This window comes from Mustela lutreola, chromosome 1, assembly GCF_030435805.1.
Source record: "Mustela lutreola isolate mMusLut2 chromosome 1, mMusLut2.pri, whole genome shotgun sequence".
Taxonomy (NCBI): Eukaryota; Metazoa; Chordata; class Mammalia; order Carnivora; family Mustelidae; genus Mustela; species Mustela lutreola.
The window spans coordinates 183525355-183552047 of record NC_081290.1 but is presented as its reverse complement, the minus strand read 5'-3'; the positions used below and the strand labels follow the sequence as shown (position 1 = coordinate 183552047).

The 26693-nt window shown below is 41.6% G+C and overlaps 1 protein-coding gene and 1 long non-coding RNA gene across 9 annotated transcripts in view; one reads left to right on the top strand and one right to left on the bottom strand.

Annotated features, from left to right (window-relative positions):
- HOATZ (HOATZ cilia and flagella associated protein) overlaps positions 1-25256 on the bottom strand; it is a 28075-nt gene extending 2819 nt beyond the window's left edge. For 3 of the 8 annotated variants that reach the window (XR_009355353.1, XM_059180240.1, XM_059180230.1), the window contains exons 1-6: positions 24989-25256; positions 21374-21459; positions 20341-20810; positions 19194-19264; positions 1447-1509; positions 767-819 (exon numbers count right to left, since the gene is read on the bottom strand). Coding sequence is in view for 6 of the 8 variants with exons in the window: in XM_059180240.1 (XP_059036223.1) it covers positions 767-819; positions 1447-1509; positions 19194-19264; positions 20341-20566 (413 nt within the window). In the remaining 2 variants the exon portion in view is untranslated. Of the gene's footprint in view, positions 1-766; positions 820-1446; positions 1510-19193; positions 19265-20340; positions 20811-21373; positions 21460-23030; positions 23230-24988 lie in introns of those variants that run through there. The other 5 variants (XR_009355354.1, XM_059180254.1, XM_059180207.1 and 2 more) reach the window with 4 other exon arrangements.
- Positions 1477-11479, top strand: LOC131835740 (uncharacterized). The gene is made up of 2 exons (XR_009355357.1): positions 1477-1531; positions 10565-11479. It is a non-coding gene; the product is annotated as an uncharacterized LOC131835740 (long non-coding RNA).
- Positions 25257-26693: the final 1437 nt, after the last annotated feature.

The following is a 26693-nucleotide window of genomic DNA, read 5'->3' as shown; positions in this document are numbered from 1 at the left end:
AAATGATCTTTTCATTTCGTTCAAAACTTTTAAAAATTGCTATGGACTTCTTTATTTTTTAAGAGTATTACTTTGATTACATTAAGGGGAATCAGCCTCAATGAGAGAAGAATCTACATTCTCTTACTCTCTAACTGTTCTTCCCTGAATACAGCATGCAAATATGTATTTGCCAAATTAATGTTGAATTAGCCACATGGACTTTCAGTCATAAAACAAAAGGTGGGAAGATTGTTTTCTTAGAGCTTCTTCAATGATTAACTGGTGATAGGTGGTTTCAGCTCTTCTGGACCGTGGGCCTCCTCCTGCTCTAACATTATTCTGGGGATAATAAGACTATGAACCCCTCCCTGTGGGGTTCCAGCCCTTGCTACCTGAACCAAGGTTTAACAAGCTTAGGGATGCCTTTGGTGGTGTGGGAGCTGGTAATCTAAGAGACCTGCTGAGTTGCTACAGATGAGGGAGCTAAGTGTGGGGAGTGGGGAGGGAGCTGGGGGGCCAGAATGGGAAGTGCAGGGTAGGGAATGGGTGCAGGGATTCTGGCCTGATAGGCTGTCCTGCCTGAGCGCTGTACCCCGGCCTACTGCACAGAGACGCAAATGGGCACACACACTTGAATGTGGATGAGGAGAAGGTTTATTCAAGGGAAGAAATCTGGGAATACAGTAGAAGGCTAGAGGGTAGGAGGCAAAGGGAGTACCAAAAAAGTGCTTCTCTAAAGAGGGAACTAGAAAGGTAAGAACATTTTTGACAGATGTAAACTTACTTTGCTTTGTGTACTTTGGCCTTTGGCTTATAAGGAAGGGAAACCAGTTCTTTCTAAAAACAAAACAAGACAGAACTCAAAAAGCATAATTTTTACTTCTTGCACTGACTGACATTTCCTTACTGGGGAAAAAAAAAAAACAAACTTAAGGTCTAATTATCAGAGTTGGTACAGACTAGCTTCTTCAACCTGGAGACACTGGGATTAGAAACGTTCCAGATGAAGGGTATTTAGGGGTTAGTCCGCAGAGCAGGTGTTGGTACATCTATAAGTTTATAGGGTGCTGTTATTTATTTTACTATTTTTCTGTGTTTCTCTTCATTAAGCATTTGTTTTTGTATGATCTAATAATGATCAGTCATTGTAAAACAAAGATGAGCACAGCGGTAGCCCATGTGACAGAGGCCCATGTGACTGTCCTACAGCTTTAACATATGGGACAACAAACCTGCTGTCACGGCCACCTCATTTCTCTCCGAGCAGAGCTGCACACTCTAGAGAACTCTGATTTCTCAAGGATGATGAGACTGCCTGATGTCTATCCCCTGCCCCCACACCAATAGATAGAAGGCTCTGGATTATGAGTATTTAGGTTTATGGGGACAATCCATAAAACCTCTGAGAATCTGCCGTAGTGTCCCCACCCCACACAGATTCATCTGAATGCCTCTCAGTCTCACCGAGATCCTTTCTTCTCTTTGTTTTCTTAGGAGTTGGAGAATCTCATCTCTCCTTTTAGCCTGCTTAAAGGAAAAAAAAAAGTGGGTGAGTTTTTTGACTCAATAATCAAGCTTTTGTCTGTAAAGGATAGTTTTTTTTTTTTTTTACATTTACATTTTTTTACATTTTACATTTACATTTTACATCTGGCATCTTTGGTAGAATTTCAAAATATTTTCCATGATAGATTTATACTTTCCATTTGTAACACAGTTGATTCCAGAGGACACTGCTTTATAAAACAATGTGACTTTGATACTCAGTGGAAGTGTATTTTTTGGTGCCCATCTAATAATCTAAAAACTTTTATTAAGACTTTACTACTTAAACTATGCTAAGAAGTGTATGTACATTATGCCATTATTTTCTTGTAATAACTCAGAAGTTTGACACTACTATGACCCCATTTTACAAAGGAGGACACTAAGGTTAAAGGAGTTGCCCACAGCGGCGAACTGTGGTTGATCCCGCTCTGTTTGACAACAAAGCCCAGCCTCACACCCCACGAAACCGCCATTAAGTAGCGAGGTCAGCAAACTCCAGCAGCAGCCCACAACCCAAGCCATGACAAGAAGGCCCTTAGTAGGTCACATATGGAATCTCGTTCATCTCTCCTCTGCCTTTGATTTTGAGACACAGACACTCTCAGGGAAATTTTCCCAAGTGTTAAAAACTAATTTAGTGTAGGCATGAAGATTTATCAAGATATAGACTACAAACGAGAGGGAAATACAGGTACAAAAATTCTTTCAGAAAATCCAGTTATGTTCAGTTTTGGAGATATCAAGGCAGAAAATCGCCATTGCGACTATTTGAGAACAAAAGAAAAACCTGAAAATCAGATAAATAAAATTTGCAACTTCAAGTGGCCAAATAACATGAAAGAAGCACTGTTTAGATCAAGGCTAGAAGCAAGAAATAACAGAAGAGATGCAGATTTGTCATAGTCGGGTACACAATCAAAGTCAGCCATCCATTCATTGCTCTCCTAGGGCAACCGTAAGCTGGCTGGCTTAAAGCAACAGGAATTTATTGTCTCACAATTCCGGATGCTAGGAGTCCAAAATCAAGGAGTAGGCAGGGCCACGCTTCCCCTGAGACCTGGAGGGGACCCCTCCCTTGCCTTCGCCTAGCCTCTGGTGGTCACGGGCAATTTGTGTCACTCCCTACTTGCAACTGTGTAACTCTGAACTGGGCCTGCACAGGCACTTGCTTGCTCCCTGTGAGGCTGTCTTCTCCCGGCTGTCTCAAAAGGACACCCCACCCTAATCCAGTAAGAATTAACTAATTTAACTAATTCCATCTATAGCAGTTCTATTTCCAAATAAGGTCACAACCAGAGGTACAATGTTTTGGACTTCGACGTATCCTTTTTATTTTTTTTTAATTTAATTTGATTTTTTTTTAAGATTTTATTTATTTATTTGACAGAGAGAGATCACAAGTAGGCAGAGAGAGAGAGGAGGAAGCAGGCTCCCTGCTGAGCAGAGAGCCTGATGCGGGACTTGATCCCAGGACCCTGAGATCATGACCTGAGCCGAAGGCAGCGGCTTAACCCACTGAGCCACCCAGGCACCCCCAATGTATCCTTTTTAAGCGGAGACACATTTCAAACCACAAAGAGCCCCTGTGAGGTACCGTGGCTGTGCTAGGGGCTGAACAAGGCATTTCCTGCCTGCAAGGGCACTGCAGAGAATAGTCTCCAATGTGCTACCATGCGGGTAGTCTAGGGTGCGATCAGAGACCTCAAGAGAGACCCTGAATTCAGACTAGGGTGGGGATGTATGTACGGGGAGCCTCGAAGACGTCCCAGAGGAGACAAGCTGGTGCCTGCCAGTGGGAGTCACGAGATCGCAACAGACACAGCATGGGGATGAGAGTTTTGAAGCAGTGGAAGCAGGTTGTGCAAAGCCCCAGAGGCTGCTGCATGGCCAAGTTGTTCCTCGGGAGCAGTCCTCCGCCCAGACGGCTCCAGGAGAAGCTACCAGCCCCGCAAGTGCTCCACAGAGATGTCTGGGAGAAGGAGCCCATGCAGGGTGTGAGCAATCAGCAGCTAGGGCCAGGGCACCTGCTCCTGGGCTTTGCCTCCTTTTGTTCATGTCACATGAATCTTGCTTTTTATAGCCTGTGACATTTTTATGTTGGGACAGGATTTCTACTTTTTTACTTGAGTTTCAGGCCTCTTATACCACAGTTATTGAAAGAAAAATAATCCAGGGTACTTGTAAACACTAAGTTTCATAATACCCGTCTACTTGCTGGGGACTGAATTAAATAACGTCTGTAGGTAAGGACTTAGCGTGTTTTTGATGTAGGTATTCAAAGCTGGTTTCTTTTCCAGCTTTTCCATTAGGCACGTGCTACTCGGCTGCAATTAGCTGTCCCCAAACTGTGATTATATAGGCCTTTATACCTTTACTGAGGTACTGATCTTACTTTCCTTCTTTTATCTCATAGTTGCGACCATGACTGTTTCCGAGTCTGTTCATCTTTTTAACCTTCCTTAGAGCTAAGCAGTGCCTCATGGATGACAGTCAATGAATTTTTGTTGAACTGAATTGATTGAGTCATTATGTCTGAATGGAATCATTGCACTAATACACAATTATTAGCCTAAGCAAAAACAAAAAGAAGAAAAAGAAACACATTTTAGTAAGCGAAATTAAACAATCTATCCATCAATAGTTCTTAAAATCCCTTATGAATAAAACTCTGTGACTTTATATATATATGTATGTAGCCATAGGCAAATTAGACAGTCGTTAACACTGCTCATATACACATAGACACGTATTTAGTTACAAGATCTAAAAGAAATTGTAAAATTAAAAATTCATTTGTCTTAGAGAATTTATTCTAGGATTGGTCCAGACCAAGTACATGTTCACGGTAGGAGAACGCCACCAGCCAGCACAGAGCTACCAGCATCACCGTGTAGCGTGAGTTCTCATGGCTTGTGTAACCTGGCCAAGGGCTCCAATTACAGAATTTTATTTTAAAAGTGGGGGAAGGAGCCATTGGCTGTGGAGCCTCTACCTACCTCAGTCTCTAGCTCCCAAACCCCTCTCACATCATCCCCTGGTCCTTCCTTTCTTGGTGAAAAACAACTCACACAGATTTTATGTTAAAAAATAGATGCATTTTTGGGCGCCTGGTGGCTCAGTGGGTTAAAACCTCTGCCTTCGGCTCAGGTCATGGCCCAGGGTCCTGGGATCGAGTCCCGCATCAGGCTCTCTGCTCAGCGGGGAGCCTGCTTCTCCCTCCCTCTCTGCCTGTTTGTGATCTCTCTCTGTCAAATAAATAAAATCTTTTAAAAAATAGATGCATTTTTTTCTTTTGATTTCAGGTCCTTTTTTATCTTAATGAACTTTAGTAGCAAATCAGTTTTATAATATAATGCACCAGAAACAAAGCTTTCAAATATGATTTGATTTCTGCTTCTTGGACATGTTTCCTGGGAATGAATAAGAAAATTACTGTAGGCAACAGTGTCATCAGAACAAAAGCATGGCCAAGTAGTCTAATAGATCTCTGCCTTGTTAGTTAAATAAATTCAGTGGTGAGGGAAAATCCTTACAATTTACCTTAGCAGTAGGGATAAATAATTTACTTATTAATTTATATTATAATTATATAAATAAATAATTTACTTGTTAATTTATATTATATTAGTTTGTTAATTTTATAACAACAGAATAATCATTTCTAATCACAGTATTTTGGTTGTGTTCAATAATGGAATATTGTATTTATAAGGCATTTTGGTCATAAAATTTATTAATTCTTTAAATGATATAGGGAAATCAGAATTTATAATATTTTAATATAATATTTTCTTATATATTTATAAATTCAATTTATATTATATACTGTTCTTGAAAAATATGTTATGAAATAAAAATTGATTCTAGGAAATTAAGATATATAATATATAGATTTAATATCTCATAGGTGGTTAATGAATTTTAGTGTCACATCAAGAATTAAATTGCTTAGTTCTTGCTCTTTAGCTTTACAGAGCCAAATGACTTGGGGGTCACAGCATATATTCTAGAGCCAAGCATTTGGGTTTGAATCTCAGTTCTGCTGTATGCTTAATGGCAAGTAATACCTTCCCTATCCCCACTGGCTCCTCCTTTCTTCCCTCTAACTGTCATCACTAACCCACAGGTTAGAGGCTTACGATCCAGAGTCAATCAAAAAGCCACTCTCTGAGCCTTGGATTTCTCATTTTTAAGGAAGGTTGTTGTGAAAACTGGAGATCATGCCAACACTGCGTAATGCTAAATATTTAATAATGGTAGTTATTATTATTATCAGAGAAAAATTTTCTTCCAACGCTTTCAAAATGTGGAAGAGAGGGAAGAAGCGAAGGATAGGTTGCCTGCCCTCTGTGGACAGGTGCAGAGGGTACTGACGGCTCCACCTCTGGCCTCCAGGTGAGCTGCTGGAGAGAGCTGGGGGGAAGAAGAGGGGAGACCAGGAGGGGAGACGAGGGGGGGTGCCCAAGAGATTATCCGCCCTTGATTACACAATGCAAATGCCTCTGTCCACAAATTCCCCAGTGCAGTATAGACATTCTCCCTAGGTAATCTTCAGTTATTAAAGAGACTCTTAATAATTAAAACACTAGACTTTAAAAGAAAGGTCCTTTCTTCACAAGACCTAGTTCTCCTACGAAAAATGTATTTTTTCCTTGGCCTATTACTGTAATTTTTTGAGTGAATCATTAACCAGAAATAGCACATGTGTCTATTCCTCTGATTACTTATCTACATTACCAAAAGAAATTTTCTCTGCATTACCACAGCACAAGCAGAACTACCAAATTTAATCCTAAAACTATCTTAGAAGAGTATTGGAATGATTTCAAAACTGATTCTTTGCCTAGATACCTGGCAACCATCCCAAAACTCAGAGAATCTAGAAATTATTGGAATTAATTTGGTATAGTAGTTAAGCACCTTGGTCCATTGTCAGATACGCCCAGACTCAGTCTTTACTATATTTTAGCTATGTGCCTTTGAAAAAGCCACTTATATGTTTCAAGCTCAGCTTCCTCAGGTTTTAACAGAGGTAGTTATGGTCCTCCTCAGAGATTGTTCTGATGATTAAATAAGAATCACAGTGTATGTGCTATGTAGTTAGTTCTCAAAATATTACTATTATATAACAAGAGGAGCAGATGATCTAAAAGGAAGAAACCATGAAGAAAATAGACTAAAAAATACTAGAGGAAATACATTAATTCACATGGAAATTTAAAGAAATTCTTTTTTCTTTCCACTGAATATAAATGCAATATATGGTCATGGCACAAACACCGGAAAATGAAATAAAAACACGTAAAAATAAATATTTAGGGGTGCCTGAGTGGCTCAGTGGGTTGGGTCTCTGCCTTTGGCTCAGGTCATGGTTTCAGGGTCCTGGGATCGAGTCCGGCATTGGGCTCTCCGCTCAGCAGGGAGCCTGCTTCCTCCTCTCTCTCTGCCTGCCTCTCTGCCTCCTTGTGATCTCTCTTTCTCTGTCAAATAAATAAATAAAATATTTAAAAAATAACAATAATATTTAAACACATCCACTCTGAATCTAAATCTTTTTTAAATCTAAATCTTAATGTAAATTTATAATTTTAAAAGCTATAGAAAGTTCAGAAGAACATTAAAGGAGCTCCAAAATAAGCAACCTAAGAATTTAAATTTATGCACCAAAGGGAGAAAGGCAGCTAGATAAGCAGCAGGCTAACTTAATGATCATAACACAAAAAGCATGCTCAGTGCTGGAAAGAAGGTAACAGTCCAGTTAAAAATAGAGTCACGGAAATAGGAATGAGCTGAAAGGTGCTTAAAGATGATGATAAGCCTCGTTTGCTTGGGACAAGATGTGTGTTTTGGGGAAAAGGATTATAAAGGGTGAGATAGTTGGGTAGCATCATATTGAAGACTTTGATATAAATATGACTCTGCTTAAACCTGATTTAGTAGAAAACAGGAACTATGTTTCTGACCACAATATGCTTTAGAAATTAAAAAACCAAATGTCTTAAGAAGACTTCATACACTTGGAAATTAAAAAGCATACTTCTGAATAATTCTTGGGACAAATTAGAAATCAAAGTAGAAGTTTAGAAATACATAGAAATGAAATAATAATGACAATACTATATAGTTTGTGAGATGCACCTAAAATAGTATTTTGAGGGATATTTATAGCTGTAAATACTTATAGTAGAAAAGAAAGAGAATGGAGAAGAAACAAACTGAAAAGTCAAGGGAGGTAGAAGGAAAATAAGAACTAATTCAATATTGAAGGAAGAAGTAATAAAAAACCAAATGACTAGTGCCACAGAGGCCAAAAATATGATGGAAAATAACAAAGCCAAACGTTGGTTTTTTGAAGACTATTAAAATAGATCCTTTGGCATAATTATTAAGAAAAAATACAAATGATTAGAAATGAAAAGGAGAAATAACTACAGCTATGGCAGGATTAAAAAGATGATTAAAAACACTGAATCCAGGGCATCTGGGTGGCTCAGAAGCAACTGCCTTCGACTCAGGTCATGATCCTGGAGTCCCAGGATCGAGTCCCACATCGGGCTCCCTGCTCGGCAAGGAGTCTGCTTCTCCCTCTGACCTCTCTCCTCTCATGCTCTCTTTCTCATCCTCTCTCTCTCTCTCTCAAATAAATAAATAAAATGTTTTTAAAAACCCCACTGTTTTCCAGAGTGGCTGCACCAGCTTGCATTCCCACCAACAGTGTAGGAGGGTTCCCCTTTCTCCGCATCCTCGCCAGCATCTGTCATTTCCTGACTTGTTGATGATTGGGAGGGAGACAAACCATAAGTGACTCTTAATTTCACAAAACAAACTGAGGGTTGCTGGGGGGAGGGGGTTTGGGAGAAGGGGGTGGGATTATGGACATTGGGGAGGGTATGTGCTTTGGTGAGGGCTGTGAAGTGTGTAAACCTGGTGATTCACAGACCTGTACCCCTGGGGATAAAAATATATGTTTATAAAAAATAAAAAATTAAAAAAAAACCCCACTGAATCCTTTATGCCAATACATTTGGAAATATAGATGAAATGGACAATTTGCTAGGGAAAGATAGCAAACTGATTTAAGAAATAACAAACAGGCTCATCCAGCTAAAACACAAAAGCAAAACAAACAAGCAAACCAAACCCGTGCTACTTATTCAGGTTAGGGTCCTACTTGTCACTTTAATTTTAATGGTGACTCTAGTTTTAGCTCACCAGTGGGGTTTGCCTTGGACTGAATCAGGTCTGAACTGCGCAGCTCTTTGCCACGTCTGCTAGTGCCGTAGCTTCAGTAAATCAGCTTCCATACGAGACTTTTCTTCCAGATTTCTAGGAACTATTGCAAAGGGTCTGTATAGGAGAAAACAGCCCTTTTCCAGTGGATTTTTGATAGGGTTCTAGTTGGGAATCACTGATCCAAACCTTCATCATGATTTGCATAGAGTGAGGCATTACGATAAATTTATTTACCTGCAAGGGTTCGCCAGTTCTGCCCATACATTTTGGCTCCATAGTTAAAATTTCAAAATATATTTTCAGTGATATATATATTTTTTCTTTTTTAATTTTAATTTTAATTTTTTACTTTTGCAGGTGATAAATATAGGATTATGGGGAAATATTAGGAAAGTCTCCTTCCTTAACATGATGGGCAAGCCAGTCTTGATTGTGTCTTTCATTCAGGATGTGAAAATCTGGGGGACTGTGCCTTTTGCGATCCATTCATCATCTATTTTTTTTTTTTTAAAGATTTTATTTGTTTTGTCAGAGAGAGAGAGAGAGAGAGAGCGAGAGTGAGCACAGGCAGACAGAGTGGCAGGCAGAGTCAGAGGGGGAAGCAGGCTCCCCGCGGAGCAAGGAGCCCGATGTGGGACTCGATCCCAGGACCCTGAGATCATGACCTGAGCCGAAGGCAGCTGCTTAACCAACTGAGCCACCCAGGCGTCCCCCATTCATCATCTTTTGATGATAGTCTACAACATTCCAAAATCTATTGCATTATCCTTTTACCCTTTATCAAAGCATTTTGTTTAATACTGAAGCTTACTTTATACCCACAGCCATTTTATCTTTTAATTATGGGATGAAAGAAAACAGAGAGAGAGCAGAGAAGATAGACTTTCACTGAGTAACTGCTGGGTAACGGGCCTTGTGTGGGGAATCACTCACTGAGTCCTCAAGACGCAGGGAAGTGGGTATTATTATTATTATCACTGCCTGACATATGGAAAGAACCCAACCACATAAAAGCAACCACTTCTCTCAGGGTCACTTAACTAACTAGTAAGTGGCAGGACCAAGTATTCAGACTCAGTCCCAGTACTGTTTGACTCCGTATCCCATGCCGCTTTGGCTAGACTCCTTCAAACACATCCTAGATATTTTGGAACACTTACACACACACACACACACACACACACACACACACGGGGATAGATGCTTTCTTCATGCAATCTTCATTTTGAAAGTGAAAAATTAATAATTGGGATTAACCATGGTGGATAAGACAAGTTTAGTCTATTCTCCAAAAGAATTATATTCTAGTAGAAGATTAGTGTTACGGGAATACACAGAGCGGAGAGCTTGAGGTCAGCTTTGACCAAAGTTTATTTTATGGTATCACGTAGCGCTTTGCAAAAAGTGTGTTAAAGGGTAAAGAATAGTTGAATTATAGTAGTACTTTTTTTTTCAAGTAGGTTCCATGTTCATGGAGCCCAATGTGGGGCCTGAGCTCACAACACTGAGGTCAAGGCCTCAGCTGAGACCAAGAGCCAGATGGTTAACCAACTGAGCCAGTTGGGTGTCCCAGTAGTAGTACCTTTAAACTGATGAGATTTCTAAGATCTTATTTAATATAAACTAAATAGGATAGGATTTTTTGACTAAAAGTTAACTATTAAATAGGATAGGATTTTTTGACTAAAAGTTAACTATTAAATAGGAGTTACATTCCAGATTCAGACTATCATCTAGGCAGAGCCAAAGCTCTACAGTTTAACAGCCGTTAAGAACATTATCTGATTTCTTTTTTCTCGAGGCTCTTAAATTTAATTTTTAATTCTATGCCTATGATTGGGAGTCCGATGGGAGCATGAGCGACTTTCAGATCTTAGTCCTACAGATGTACTCCGCAGCAGGTTCTGTTCTCTTCCTGGTTACAAGCGCCAACTCGAGGAAGGTGAGGATTCTCATTGGCTTTAGGTAAAACCCAGTATCATCAATAAAAAGTCTCACATCTGGGCTTGATTCCAAATGGCAGCATGGACCTGCTAGCGCTGATTTTGATAATGCTTCAACGATGAATTTCCTCCATAACTTTACTCCCATTCCCTGAGCCGATTAATTGAAATCTGCTACACAGATGCTACAGTTTCCACAGAGTAAAATTATACCTACGATATAGTAAGATACAGAATGGTTGGACCTCGAATGATCTACTATCCACCTTCAAAGATCGCCTGAATAATCCGTGAAAAGGCTTTCTCCAGCATGAGTTTTCCGAGGCAAACCTAAGAGCAGCAATCTGCGAGAGAGAATGGCGGACATCGGAGCATTATTGATTAGAGCGAGAATGCTGACTGGCAGGAAAAAGATGCGTATTTAAGCACCTTTCCATACCTCCTGGAAATTGCTTGATCCTGGCTTAAGTCCCAGCTCCGACATTTATAATTTTCATTTAAAAATGACAGCTTACTAAAATGAGAAAAACATATCAGCTTACTAAAATGAGAAAAACATGTCATTACACAAGAGGGAGTCAATACAATTTTCCTTAAACGTAGGTTTTAATAAAATGTTAATTCATCTGTTGTGAAGAATAAAAAAATATTTTTTCTCAGTTCTGTACACATCTTTTAATGGAAACCAATAATAATTCCCTGAAGAGTGCTGCTCTTGTTTTAAAGCATTCACACAAAATAGATGCATGAAAGTAAAGTGATTTTTAAATGGACTAATGTGGCTTTAAAAGGCACTTATTTTTTAAAAAGCCGTAAGTGAGGTTTGAATTTTAAGGTTGAGAAAAATGGGAGCACAAAATGAACGTTACACTTTACAGTTCAATAGAGTATATACGATTGAATGATATATTATTATGATTTGGTCTGATTACCAAAGCTTGTCTTCCACACAAACAAACAACTACTGAGTCTTCAAGGTTTTCATCATATTGATGCATGTAGCTAAGATGAAGGGGTTAATAGCACTGACCTGCTCCTTTCAGGTGTGTCTTTCCTGTGCTGCCCATTAGGCTGTAGGAAGGAGGGGGTCGGGGACTCTCCTTCAGATCATGCCCAAATCTCATCTCCGGCCCTACTTCCCCGAATTTCAGGCCTTATGGCTCTATTTATCTCTGAGGCACCTCAAACTCCTTAAGTCTCAGCAGAGTGTTTAACCGTCTGCTCTCCAACAAACCGAAACCGAAACAAACCGAAACAAGACACCGATGCAACCCCGACCTTGACCTACCCAGCGTCCCTGTGTCGGACATGGCACCTGCTGTAGGATCCCGAGTTCTGGGAGTCGCCTTCGACAGATAGCTCAGCCTCATCTTTCATCCAATATATAGTTCAAGCCTTAGTGGTTTGACTTCCTAATTCTCTCTCTAATCCACCTTTTCCTAATCCAAGCTCGCCATCTCCACCGCGGCCGGACCACAGCAGTGGCCTCTACTCTCCTTTGCCCTCTTCTGCTCTGGCCACTTCCAATCCATGCTCTGCTCCATCATACGTATTTTAGTGGGAACTCTTCTCCATATTATGTTCTCCTGACCTTCCCAAATAAATCTGATACGGTGAACTCCCAATGTAAAACCCTTCAGTGGCTTCTTATTGTTCTTACCATGGGCCTAAGCTTTGCATGACGTCACTGGCCATTCAGCTGCTGAAATGCCCTTTGGCCTTTGAAGCTTAGGATCTTTGCAAAGTTGCCTCTGCTGTCGGGAATGCTCGCCCATTGCCCCCTCCACCCCTTCTCCTGGCCTCACTAATGCCTGCTGCCCCTTCAGATCTCAGTTTGTCTTTGCAGAAATCCTTCCTGTTCCCTTGATTGCACCAATGTTGCCCTATTAAATGTTGTCTTAATTCTTTCTTGTCCTTTAACCATAAGTGACTCTTAATCTCACAAAACAAACTGAGGGTTGCTGGGGGGAGGGGGTTTGGGAGAAGGGGGTGGGATTATGGACATTGGGGAGGGTATGTGCTTTGGTGAGTGCTGTCAAGTGTGTAAACCTGGCGATTCACAGACCTGTACCCCTGGGGATAAAAATATATGTTTATAAAAAATAAAAAATTTAAAAAAATTCTTTCTTGTCCTTTATAGCAAAAGTTTCAAGGCTTAGATATTCTATCCTAAATAACAGGTAAATTTTTTCTAATAAATTATACTGAATTACTATAACAAGGAAAATATACCTTTATTTGTTTATCTAATACAATCAACTGTTTGTAAATTGATTTTTTTTCTTTTTCTTTTTTTTGGAGAGAGAGGGCTCATATGAGTGGGAGGGACAGAGGGAAAGAGAGAATCCCAAGCAGACTCCATGCTCAGCATGGAGCCTGAGGTGGGGCTCGATCTCATGACCCTGAGATCCTAACCTGAGCTGAAATCAACAGTCAGACACTTAATCAACTGAGCCAAGTTGATTTTTGAGCTTTTTTTTTTTTGGCTTGGCCAAGAAAGATTACCATTGGTCAGTTTTTACCTTAACTATTAATGGCTTTAAAATAGTTTCCTGGGTATGGCAGTAGAGGAATAGCACAACTGTTTAGCAATGTCATTGTTGGGGAGAAAGGTTTATGTTTCCAGGGCTTTGCTTTCTTTTTTATAGCCAAGCCTCTCTCCGGACAAATTCTAGTATATGAAAAATTGTCTTGTCCCCTGTGTTCAGTATCTTTCTTGTTTTTCTGGTATCCCAGATATTCTGAGATAGTGGTCCTGCCTTATTTTCCACCCCTGACCCTGTATTCTAATTCCCATGACAAGGTCTGTTGAACCTTCACACCCTGACCTTACATTTCTCTTTGTTGCCTTTCCCTGCTATCAGTTCCTTCAGAGAACAACAATGCTCATGGACTGTGACTTTGTTCTGTGACCTGTAGACCGTATTTCCACTATGGTCTTGTCATTTATTTTGAAATATATGTCATCCTTTTGGGCTTCATTCTGCATTCAATGGTTTCATTTAATCATGTTTTACAAGGAGATTATTAGTATGGGTTCTTGACCAGTTGGATCTTAGAGTTTAAAATGTTTTTTTTTTTTTTATGTTCTTAAGGTGAATGTATATAGAAGGTAAAGTACATAGATATCTGTAAAAAGAAAAGAGGAAAAGATGCTCTGGGGACATAGTTCTGTCCAAATCTGGGGCTGGGTCTGTCTTGGGCAATGAATTCGCCCGCTAAGATCCCAAGTCCCATCTACGAGATCCCTTTCCCCAAGAACATTTTCATGGACTATAGAAGTTACAGAGAAGATTAAGAGGGGAACCTCATCTGCCAACTGAAAATGTTTCCTGAGTTTGAATTATGTTTGAAAACAAAGAGTACTAGAGATAACATAAAAGAGTAATTCATATTTATGTAATCTAATTATCATTTGCTACCAAAATATTTGCTTGTTACTGTGAATTCCACACTATTTTTATATCCTTTCACTTGAATTCTTTGACAAATTAAGAACAACAGGAATTTAAATGACTATCTTTTGTTGGTGAAAGAGAAACCTACTGTTTCCTAATGGTATTTACTTTATGGAGGAAAAGGAACTTTGCTTATACTGCATTTCCTACACGTTTGGTTTGGCTCTATGAAACTGACTTACAATGAGTCTGGGTATCCCTCCTTATTAAGTGTAGGATAATGGAGAATAACATTAAAGTTTTCCAGTTTCCTTTTGTTTCATAAATCAGTAACTAAAATTATTGTGAAGGGGGCGCCTGGGTGGCTCAGTGGGTTAAAGCCTCTGCCTTCAGCGAGGGTCATGATTCCAGGGTCCTAGGATGGAACCCGCATCAGGCTCTCTGCTCAGCGGGGAGCCTGCTTCCTCCTCTCTCTCTGCCTGCCTCTCTGCCTCCTTGTGATTTCTGTCTGCTAAATAAATTTAAAAAAAAAATTCTTGTGAATCTTCTTAGATTCTCCTTCGAGAATCTTCTCATAGCACAATTTGCTTCTGGTTCATGGAAGTTCCATACAGCAAGCTCACTTTTGAGGAAGACTTAAACTATGGTCAATCTTGGTTGCCCAGGTTGTGTGATAGGATGGATTAAAACCCCATTCCCAACAAGGAGTATGTCAGTACTGTTTTTCTGTAGATTGCATAATTTCTTGTAAAAATCTTTAGCTTGTATGCATTCATGTCAGAACTTTGATTCCAGATGGCTATTTCCAATATGCCATCTATATATATGCCTTAAAATACTACTCTGATCTCTTCTTCCTTCTCCCAGCCAATGAATTATTTATAATTCTTTTCATAAAGAGATAATCAGCTAAAGAGCTTTCTCAAAGGTGGCAAAACTAAAAAGCAAATTAGTTTTATGATTTCAAAAAATTAGCTGACTATTCATTTATTATAATGTTTTCAGACTACTTTAAAACTCTCAAAGGAAGAATAATAGTCTAGTATAGTGCTATAAGGTTTCCTTTATGGACAGAGTAAGCCATTTAATCTCGACAGACTCAACTGTTTTTGATTTTCTGCCATGGATATCCATCAAAGAAATAGTAGTTGTGATTAATAGCATTTTGTCCACTAACCAAAAGCATTTACAGTGTATACCTGGAATATATTCCAAAACGGAGGATAACATTACAGCTTTAAAAATTTCAACAACCCCCAAAAATCAATATCAGTTGGAAGAAAAAGCTTTTATGAAGATACTTCTAAGACACATGGAAAATAAATTTTTAGATTTTTTGTTAGTTTTAAGAAAAAGTAGAAGAAAAACCTTCAGGAGAAGGTTTTTTTCCCCTGCATTTTAAGATGAACACCATTCTAGGTATTTACTTATCAATGTCTATGTTCAAAATATGTAGAAGATTCTCTGAAATTGAATAGAGCATTGTAAATTTTTTATTAGCTAAAAAGAACCTACCACCGCCACTTATTTTCTGCCATCAAGCTAAAAATTCTAAAATGGTGAGGGCAGCAGGGCAGGTAGAGTGCTACACACCTAGAAAAACAGTGGTATCCAAATACTGACTCTATGTTTTCATAACGAAGTCACAGAGTTCCTCTCGGCACAGAGAGACCCATGAGACAAAAGCAAAACTGAGAAGAGAGGTGACGGGCTAACGTGCTCCTCAAGCAGACTTGCAAACAGATTAGCTCCGAGGAGAATTCTTGCAAAAATTATCAACCTAGAAAAATGGGCCAGATGGATACATGTAGGAAAGGCAAAGCAAAATGAAAATGTCATTGTATAGAGCATATGTTTGCTCATTGATTCATTTGATTATGCATTTATTTATTCAGTCCACAAATACGTACTAAATTCCAATAACCAGAAAGGCACTGGGCTTAAGCAATAAGAAATGATCTCCAGCCTCCTAGAGGAGAAGAGAATTTATATTTGTTGAAGGCAAACTGTGGCCAGGGGCTGCGCGTAACTTAGTCAACTCTATCAAAGTTTTTTTTTTTTTACATTCCTCCTTTCATGTCTGGGGAAGCTGAACCTCACAGAGTTAGAGAGGTTGTTCGAGGTCATGCAAATAGTGGCAGAGTTGAGACCTCTAGACTCGCTTTGTCTCCATAGCCCACTACCCCACAGTGTCCGTCATCTGGCAGGAAAGCCAGGAAACACGCATAGTGGCCCATAACACAGGCCAGAGACGGGGACGACCCCAACGAGGGAGGTGGAGGGGACCTACTGGAGGAGCACGCAGGAGGAAGCTGTTCATCCTGCCGGCCTCCGGCTTGCCTCTCTTGGCCCAGAGAAGCTGGCACTGGAGCTGGGCCTTGGAGACAAATGCGGAGGAGCGTTTTAGGTACAGACACACAAGCGCATTGCAGGTTGAGGAAACAGCTACGGTCTCACACGGCTGGAAACTCTGTTTCTCATACTTGCTTTATTTGTACTACAGTTCTGAATTTTAGATTATTTGGCAGCAGACCCAGACAGTGCCGCGGCCAGCAATCATTGTAATACAATGAGTCTCATGGGCTTTGGAGTTAGAATAGATGCTTTGAATCTCGGCTCTGCCACTTGCCACTTGTGGGAACTGGAAAATCACATAAGCCTGGTTTGATTAAATGGGGAGAATTAGCAGGAGGCTATTTTAAGGAGAAAGTGAATTGATATATATGTAAAGTGCTTAGGTGAGTTTACAGCACAAGGTTTACACTCACTAAATGGGCTGTTGTGAATTCTACATCACAGTGATATGAGAGTATCTCTAGCAGCCTTCAGTTACTTCGGATTCTCTTGCATTTTGTACCACAGTGCGTCTGAACAGCACTCTGCTATGTAGTACTGACTGAGCTCTCCTCGGTACTCACAAGGCACACCTTCGGTGATATTCTCTCTCTTTCCTGCCGGCTTGCTGCTTTTTGGGCTTCCTCTACCCTCAACAGACAGAATCTTCTCTACCCCATTGCAGGACCCACTTGACTTAATGCACAGTTTGGCAGATATCACAGAATAACGTGTACACAGAAGTTCAGCAAAGACTATTTCACCCACTCGTCACTTTGACAGCACACAGAGGGAGGATCTGGTGTGCCCTCGCCTCGTGGTTGAGAACCAGTGGTACAGAGTGGGCTACACTGGGGTTGGGGGAAGGGTGGCAGGAGAAGTTAGCCAGGTTATGGTCAGAATGGAAAGGAACCTAAATGCCATGCTGGGGGATTTGGTCTTGATCCTGTAGAACTAGAGAGCCAGGAGAAAAATGAAAGTAGATGGACAGACAGAATGGTCCCCACACCCCACCCTGCCATTCCTATGTTAAAGCCCTAACTCCATGTGTAACTGAGATAGGGCCTATTCTGAGATAGGGCCTTTAGCGAGGTAGTTAGGGTTAAATGAGGTCACAAAGGTGGGGCTCTAATATGATAGGACTAGAGTCCTTGTAAGAGGAGGAAGGGACACCAGAGTTTTCTCCCTGTGCCACGTGAAGACCCAGCGAGAAGCTGGCCATCAACACGCTGGGAAGAGAGGATCAGAAACCAGCTATGATGGCATCGTGATCGCGGACTCTCAGTTCTCAGAACCAGGAGAAGATAAAATTCTGTTGTTCATGCTAACCAGGCTGTGGTATTTCACGATTGCGGCCCGAGCACCCTAATGCAGGAGGAGACAGGCACGACTGGATTTGGGTGTTAGGAAGCTAACTTGTGCGCTGTGGGCACTGCTGTGCATAATCTTTGAAACTCAATATATTCTTTGAAACTCAGCTCCTTTGGGAAGATTTCTTGATTCCTTAAGTTTCATTGTGATGTTCTTCAATGTGTTTCCATAGTAGTGTGACCATATACATCTGTCATAATAAAGTATCATAATTCTGGACTTCAACTGACTCTCTCTCCCACTGGACTATAAACTCTTTGAGATCAAGGGCCGCATGTTATCTTTGCATTCCCAGCATCTAGTAAGGTACTTGGCACTTGGTACTTCTCAATCAATTCTATCTATAGAATTGAGTAATTAATAAAAGAACCCAGGGCAAGGAAGCCAGTTCTAATAGCCCATTAGCAGAATAGCCACTTGTAACTCACATCATCGTAATTGTTTGACAAAACATGATAAGAATTGATAACAGTGTATCTTTAGTTTTTTATTTCTAATTTCTTCCAAAAATGGAATGATTTTTACATCACTAAAAATTCGTTTCCATCCTACCCATTAAGTCCCAGTACAAACACATAGTTCCCAATATCCTCAAGAATGAAGCAAATGCTATTTAAAATTACTTCATTTGTTTGGAGGAATCACCACTAGTCTGTAAAGTGAATTAATGTGATCCGCAAACACAAATGCATTGTTCCGTAATCTATGTAGAATTCCCGACAAGTCTTTCTGAGTTTGCCAGAATATCCCATGATTAAAGACATTAGGCCCAACTGAATCTTCTATCTTTGCTTTTATAGTATAAGAACAGTTATAGGGATGGAACTTAGCCATTAACCAAACAAAGTGTTCCTATAAATCACTGAATGAACTGCAGAGTTAAGTCTGTGTCTATGACATGAAAAACAAACAAGGGCTGTTGCCAAAAAGAGATGTGTTCAGTTGATTTGATGATACTAATTTGTTGAATTTCAGCCTTTAGTCAAAATAAATGGTCCTAGGTGACAGGCTCATTCCTCCGATCTTTTAATTTTGATCTAATAAGATGGTCAGCCCTTTTGATTTTTCCAGTTATTACAATGTTCTTAGAACACTGTATATGGTTTGGGGCTTTACTGGATGGAAGGTGTGTGAATTCATTTCCCCCCATTTTCCTCTGATTCTCTTATTCCTGAATATCCTTGGGGTGAGAATAACCAAAATGTAATACAATTTTTTAACCCTCAATTAAAATTCAAATAAAAGTTCTCTAACTGCTCAAGCTGATGTACCAGAAGTAGAAATATTTTACATATATGTGTTTAAAAAGAATAACTGAGATTATTTAGAAAATAATGATGAATTTCTAATGAAAATCAGATTACCTTCTGAAATATTGGCTTACCTTTTGGAGATACTTTTTCTTCTCCTCAGATTCCTCAATCTTTCTGGTTTCAGCAGTGACATTTATAGTCTCTAAAAGAAATAAAATGGAATTCAATCTGAAATAATGTTGTCATGGTGTTATCATAATGTTGATATAAACTTGGATAAATGTTAAAAGGTAACAGAGTAGGAAGAGAAACACAAATATGTAGTGTCCTGAAATTTTACAAACCAGATTCTTAAATAATTGGAGACTGAAGTAATTAGCAGTAGCCAACGGGAACCTCTAATCTCCTTAGGAGAGGAGTAAGCCTGAGTCCAGAGACAAGAAGAGGTCTCTGGAGAGAACATATTTGCAGTAAAAGAGTTTCCAATTTCTACAGTTCTATTCACCATGTTAGGGGAATTTCGACATTCACCTCCGGATAAGTAGGATGGTCTCTGAGATGGGGTTTTGGTATGCAATTCAGAAAGTTATACCAACGTGTAAAGATGACTCCTTATACTTATTACCTATTTTCTGAAGGATCTAGGAATCAAGATGTTGAAATGCATGAGACTTGGTACTTACTGTTTTTCTCACGGCTAAAAGGCTGGAAGTAAATTTTCTTTAAAAAAAAAATACAAAAGGGAAGTGAAGAAATTATTGGAAAGACTATAGGATTAAAGATATTTAAGCTTTCTAAAGAAGAGGGAGTTATCTGAGCCTCCTATACCTATAAAAATTGCATAATAACAGTCTCCGTATCTTTGGGTTACTGAGGTTTTACAGGTTTGGGAACTTGGTTCCTAATATTGCTTTCAACTTTCTCTGAGGCTTTCATGCTTGAACTTGATTATGTAAACAACCACCCTTAACATCCTTTCAGTCAACACAACATTTCCCCTAGATGCTTCTCTGTTTAGCCAAATGGATGCCATAACCTAAGGGTTACTTTCAGATGTGATTTTAGATGTAACAAGCATACCACTGATGCTTTCCCGGTGGAAGAACTGCTGAAAATTTTTTAAAAAACTGCTTGTATAGGTTTTTTAAGTATTTGGAATGAAAGATTCCTATTTTAGAAGCAGGTTTAGCTGTTACTTGTGGGAGCGGCTCTGGGATCTTCCAGAGGTTGGTTATTGCTGACGGAGGCAGGAACCAGCGGCGGGAGGCAGCTACTCACCCCGCGGACGGCGCCTAGAGGGCCGGGCCACCGGCAGGCGCTGACTGCTACCTCGGGGCAGCACCAGCTGCGATTCGTTAGGGGGGTACAGGGACGCTGCGGTCCAGAACTGCTTGGCCAAGGTGGAGTCCTGTTCTGAAGATCCGGTGAACACCAGTAGTCCCTGGGGGCAAATTTCACGGGACTCCCGGTGGCTGGGAAGCCTTCCGCAGGCCCCCGTTTCCATGGCAACTCTGGACGCTTCTCTTGAGTTCCCTCGCCCTTCTCCCAGCCCCGCCCTGCAAAGAACCGTCCCGCGGGCAACCACCGCCGCCAGAAGCCCTTCGGTTCCTGGAGAGATGCTAGGGTCCAGCGCGTGCCTGCGGGCTAGCTGAAGCCCCCTTCTGCGGTCTCACAGGCTTCGGGACCCGTCCAAGCCTCGGCCACGAGATAGGAACAGTCAAAACCTCAGGTTTGGGGTGGTTCTTGTCCTGTTGGGAGTTAGTAGGGGGCACTTGAGTTCACAGCACCGCGGTCAGCCTTCACCCTCTCTCTTTCTCCCCCAACCCAGCTTCCTTACCCCCAAGTTTATCTAAATCTTTTTTTTTTTTTTAAGATTTTATTTATTTTTTTGACAGGCAGAGATTACAAGTAGGCAGAGAGGCAGGCAGAGAGAGAGAGGAGGAAGCAGGCTCTCCGCTGAGCAGAGAAACCCACGTGGGGCTCTATCCCAGGACCCTGGGATCATGACCTGAGCCAAAGACAGAGGCTTTAACCCACTGAGCCACCCAGGCGCCCCATAAATAAAGCCTTTCAACCCTTAGTCCTACCACCCCAACCCACCTCTCCTTCCACACCAGACTGCCACAGCTCAGCACGCCCTATGTGGACACTGGTTGGAGAATTCCACAGGGCAGCTAACATCCTAGCCTATAGGAGCCAGGGTGCTGAACTGGCCGAGAAGAAACTGTGGATAAACTTTTTATCCTGTCCCATCCTTTAAGAGCAGTCTCATGGAAGATGCTGGACTTAGACTGTAAGTGCATTTACTAACCTGTCCCACTAAAAGCTGCTTGCTCTGCAACCGTCCTAAATGGGCACTTAAAAGGACTGTATCTGATGTGTGGACTCAGTCCCTTCCTGAAAAATAAATTATGAGAAGTGTTCATGTATTCTTATAAAAATATTAATAAGTGTGAGTGAATAACTTTCCTGCTCCCAGAAAAGTTAATCTCGTTAATCTAGGAACACTCTAACCATTCCAGCCATAGCAAAGTTGTAATTACTGTGGCAGGAATGGAGATGGACATCAGAAAGCCAACTCAGCAATGGTTAGTAACCACAATTTATGACCTAATGGCACTTTATTCTTTCAAAATATTAATACGGTCTCATAGTTCAAACGTGGACAATCACAAGTCTATACAATGACATAGATCAGTGAAGGAAAAAAAAATCCTATTTCCCAATATATCTAAATTATTTTTGGTTAAGAGCCTGAAAGAAATTGGTAAATTATAAAGACATATAAATTATACATTGTGTATTTAGCTGCTAAAATACTGATTTTTTCATGTTAATGGGCAATTCCTAATATTGGAGCATTTCCAAACCCCACACTGCCCCAACACAATGATGTGCACAAACAGCCCATTTGGATGATTCCCAAATCTTTTTACCTGGCCGTGTGGTTAGTGATTGGTACTATTAGCAATCAGCTAACTACACTGCCTAGTAACTAGACTCACGCACTGCAGTCCCAAGTTGGCGCCCCATACGTTGTGATAGACAAACCTTACTGGTTCATGGTTCAATGGTAGCTCCTTTTAGTTGGTGGGTTAGCGAATACCTTACTAAATAACGAAAAAGGCACAATGAATCACACCGTACAGCATTAAACGTTACCTAGGGGACTCCTCCTGGAAGTCTGAACGGTCATTACAGCTCACGATTAAAGCCATTAAACTTGACACTTGTCTCCCTCCTTGCAGGCGGGTTGCCCCGTCCTGCCCTCGCTCCCCGCGCAGCGGACCGTTTAACTGCATCTAGCGGCAGCCGTCGGGCCGCGGAGCCCGAGCGTCCTCGCAGGTTGACAACGTGCCCGGCGCGCACACGGCGGCCGCCAACGCCGCCGCGCCACAGCTCGAAGCGCGGCCTCCTCCCGACGCCCGCTGGGGTGGGCCGTTCGCTGCCGAGGGTGGCGTCCTCCTGCCCGCGGGGCGGCGGGTGACGCTGTGCCTTGTTTTGATGGCAGTGGAGTTAGTGATTGTAAGCAGCCGACTACAATCAGCTAATGACACTGCCTACAAACCGAGCACCGGGCGCCCGCGGGCTGCAGCTCCCGGACGGTCGGCGGCGCCTAGCCGTGGCCCCCGGCCGGGGGACCGCGGGCTCCGGCCTCGTCTCCCCCCCGGGCGATGCCCGACGGTGCCCGGGCGCGAGGACGTGGCCGCGGGGCCCCCGGGGACGTCCCGGGCCCAGCCAGCATCCTCGCCCGGCCCGCGGGCTGAGCTGGCCCCTGCCGGACCCCCGCGCACACTTGGCGTGGCAAGGCCAGCCGGCGGCGCTCGGAGGGGACCTGCACCCCAGGGCCGCTTCCCCCCAAATCCAGGTGTTCCCGGGTTCATCCCAGCCGCCGCCGTCCCCGCGCCGGTCCCCCGTGCCTTCCAGGGCCCGCCCCCGCAGGTTCCCTTCTCGGGTCGGGCTCCCACCTTCTCACTCCCTCTTCCTTTCCGCCCCAGAAAACTTCTCTTCAGTTCCCAGCCCAAACCCTAAAGCCGGCTTTCTCCACCCCGTGCGCCCCGCAGCTCGGAGTGGCCAAGTGACCGTGGCCGTGGCTGGCCAACCGCCCTTGGAACCCCGTGGCGGCGGGGGCGGGGCGCGCGCGAGGTGGGGTGGAGTGGAGGAGGGGCGGGGTGGGGGAGGGGAGGAAGCCTCGAGCAGGGGCCGAGGGCGGGTCTCTGCCGGGAGGGCCCTGGAGACCCACACACAGATTCCTGAGAAGTTTCTCTTCCCTCTAGGGCAGGAGGGACAAAGCGCTCCTTACCCCCTACCCCTCCCCAAGCAGCCCCACAGGGCCGCCCAGTTTTCATGCCCATCTTGGTCAGGGGAAACAGCCTGGTCTGATACCAAATTGTAGGCTCTGATTTTCCAAACGGAGATAGGCCTGGGTGGCCTCTGGCATGTGGGACGACTGTCTTGGAGAGTCCCATGTGCACTCTCACCTTCCCCTTGGGTTTCCCTTAGACTCTTGGAGGGCCTTGTGGTGAGTGGAGGGTTGGCGCTTCTCATCAAATAGTGAGTGGACCAGCTCCTGAGTTAGATCAAAGCTTGGTGCTCACACACTTACTTAAATACCTGCTAGATGTTCAGCACCCAAGGTCATTCATTCTACCCTCCATATGTATAATCTAGGTGGTCACACAATGTGAACACACATTACTTACCACTCAAGACAGTATATAATAAACTGTTAAACTGGGGAGAAATAGAAGTGGGGGTGGGGCCTCAGCGAGGACTGTTAATTGTCAGGGAAGGTCCACCGAGGACCAGGAGCTCCAGTAGGTCCTCCAAGCAAGACTAAATTCAGGGTGAGGGTTGGGGAGACCAGAGAAACAGTGTCTTGTGGTGACCAGTTACATTTTCTTTTCACAATTCCACATCTGATGATGTAGATATATTTAGGCGTATTTGGACTCGACTGGACAAGAGGACAGTTCCAAAGAATTTCTGGGAGCCCTCTACTAATACTTCTTTCCTTGAGTTACTCCTTCCCCTCTTCTCCTTCAGAGAATGTGTCGGGGGAGGATAAAGAATATTCTAATTCCACGCTTTGTGGAACTCAGTTGGAAGTAACCCTCCACTCTTGTCTTCTTGCATATGGTATAGAGCACTCACTATTGACCCCAAGAACTTTGTTCTAAATTATTTTCCCCAAAGGAAAATTTCCCAGTTAGAGACTGATTCCCTAAACCCAGGAAATGGTTTCATAGATGCCACTGGTAGCATGAATTAGGGGCCGGTAATCTAGATCATTCAAAACAAATTCCAAACTCACATTATCAAACCACCAGAACTTCTCAAGGAGGAGTTCGAGTTACAGCATCATCTTTCACGATGAAAGACAGCACTTTTTTTTTTTTTTTTTTTGCCACTTGCATGTGTTCTGAGAACACCAAAATGAAGAGTAAGACATTGAAGTATAAAATGTACAGTACAGAAAACATTAATTCTCAAGATGAACTTACAAAGTTAAATTATAAAAGCTGGGTCATTTCTAACTATTTTTTTGTATTCATCTTATCTTTGGGAGAAGCGCAGTGTTGGAGAAACACACCACAGAAGTCCCTCACACCTCTTTAACACGTACAGGATACCAAGCCATACCAGGCAATATGCTGGAATCAGAGCTAAGTAACCAGAGAGCTCTCTAGAGGTAACTGTTGAACCAATTTGCATCTTATAGCTACACAGACATACATACATAAATGCAGGAGTGAAATAGCTTCCATTCCATTAGCCATAGGCAGACTTACAAGTTTTGGTCAGGACATAATTACAAAAACAATCCTGTTTTTTCAAATTGTTAAGTCACTTTACCCAATATTATATTAAATATCTCTTCTGATAGACGTTTTATGATTATTAGTTGCATCTTAGCATTTCTTACCCGGGCTGGATTGCTGCCTTCCCAAGGTCGTGGTTGCAGTAGATGCCTTGAAATTTATATTTTTAAAGATTTTCTTCCAAGATAATTTAAAAAATAAAGACAATGTGTGTAAAAGTCATCAAGATGCATGCCTCCAGAAATTGATTTTTTAAAAATGCAGTCTATTTTGTAGGTCATGCAACTAAAAAAAGTAAAATAACGAGAAAAAAATTTGTGTGTGGCCTTGTCCTGTGTGTGTGTGTGTGTGTGTGTGTGTGTGTGTTTTAAAAGAATGCTTGTTCTTAGGGTTTTAGGGTTGCTGTTGATTTGGCCTGTAGTTACTACAGAAACTCCAAGGATCTCATTCCCTTTATGGTTCATGTCTAGGCATGCCTGGAGACCAGGGAGACCCATGATTTAATCTAACTAAGAATGCTTGTGGTGTTTTAAATGACCAAACAGAAGATTGCATTTGTTTTAGACAAAACCAGGAAGGTACCTTTCAGAGAGACTGTTTACTGTTTTATTGAATTTCTGGGCTTTTGGTGATGCAGGTGTTGGGAAAGGAGCGCCAAGGAGAGGAGATGAGTTGATGATTAGGAACAAAACCAGAAGCGTAGAGAACACACATACCTTCAGCTTTAGCTTTGGAGAATTTGTATTGGTTAAAGTTATCACTCCTTGAAAAAACACTAGAGTGATGGGGATTGGGAATTACGAAAGATGGAGACAAACTTACTCTTAACACACATGGACACACCATCTGAACATTTTCTATCCTCTGTAGCTTTTGGAGGATGTTGTTCTAGAGGAAGAAGTGAAGAATCAGACTGATTAGAAATTACTGGACTTTAGCATCTTCTTTTTAAATATATATTTTAAAGGATTTTATTTATTTATTTGACAGAGAGAGACATAGCAAGAGAGGGAACACAAGCAGGGGGAGTGGGAGAGGGAGAAGCAAGCTTCCCGCTGAGAAGGGAGCCAGATGCAGGCCTTGATCCTAGGACCCGGAGATCATGACCCAAGCCCAAGGCAGATCCTTAACGATTGAGACTCCCAGGCACGCCTAGAAGCTTCTTTTAAAACCTATTTTCTATATACATATTTTCTCTTAGGAAATAGAAAACCATGTCTTGATTTTTATATAGATCAATAAATGTCAGACTACCTTATTAACATTCATGATACCATATTTAGGAACTAGTTTATATGTTGATATAAGACTAGGTTGAAGTCAACTTAATGCCTTTTTAAGAGTTAAAAAATCAATGAATCTGCTCAATTATGAGAGGAGACTTTCTAGCTAAAATGAACTGTCAGGAATTTTTATAATTTCTTTCTTCTGATTCCATTTCATTGTGCTCTTATTAGTACGAGTGTACCAGATTCTTCATTAGTTTCTTGTAGTTATTGATTAATCAATACTGTTGCTTTTAGTACGAAAATGTTAAATTATCTTTTAGTAAATCAGAAACAATCTAAAAAATAGGCTTTATAATTAAAGTTGCTTGAGCTCTTAAGGATTCAGCAGTAGGAGCAACCCTGTTGCTCACTTACCATCTTGAGAGAACAGTCTAGGGATTTATGGTCTAATTGGAGAGAGAGAGAGACAATATAAGTACACAGATAATTAAAATAGCTATAGTTTAGTAATATCAGTATTAATATATAATGTTTATATATTTATATTATATAATTATATTAAATATCAAGATTGTTAGAT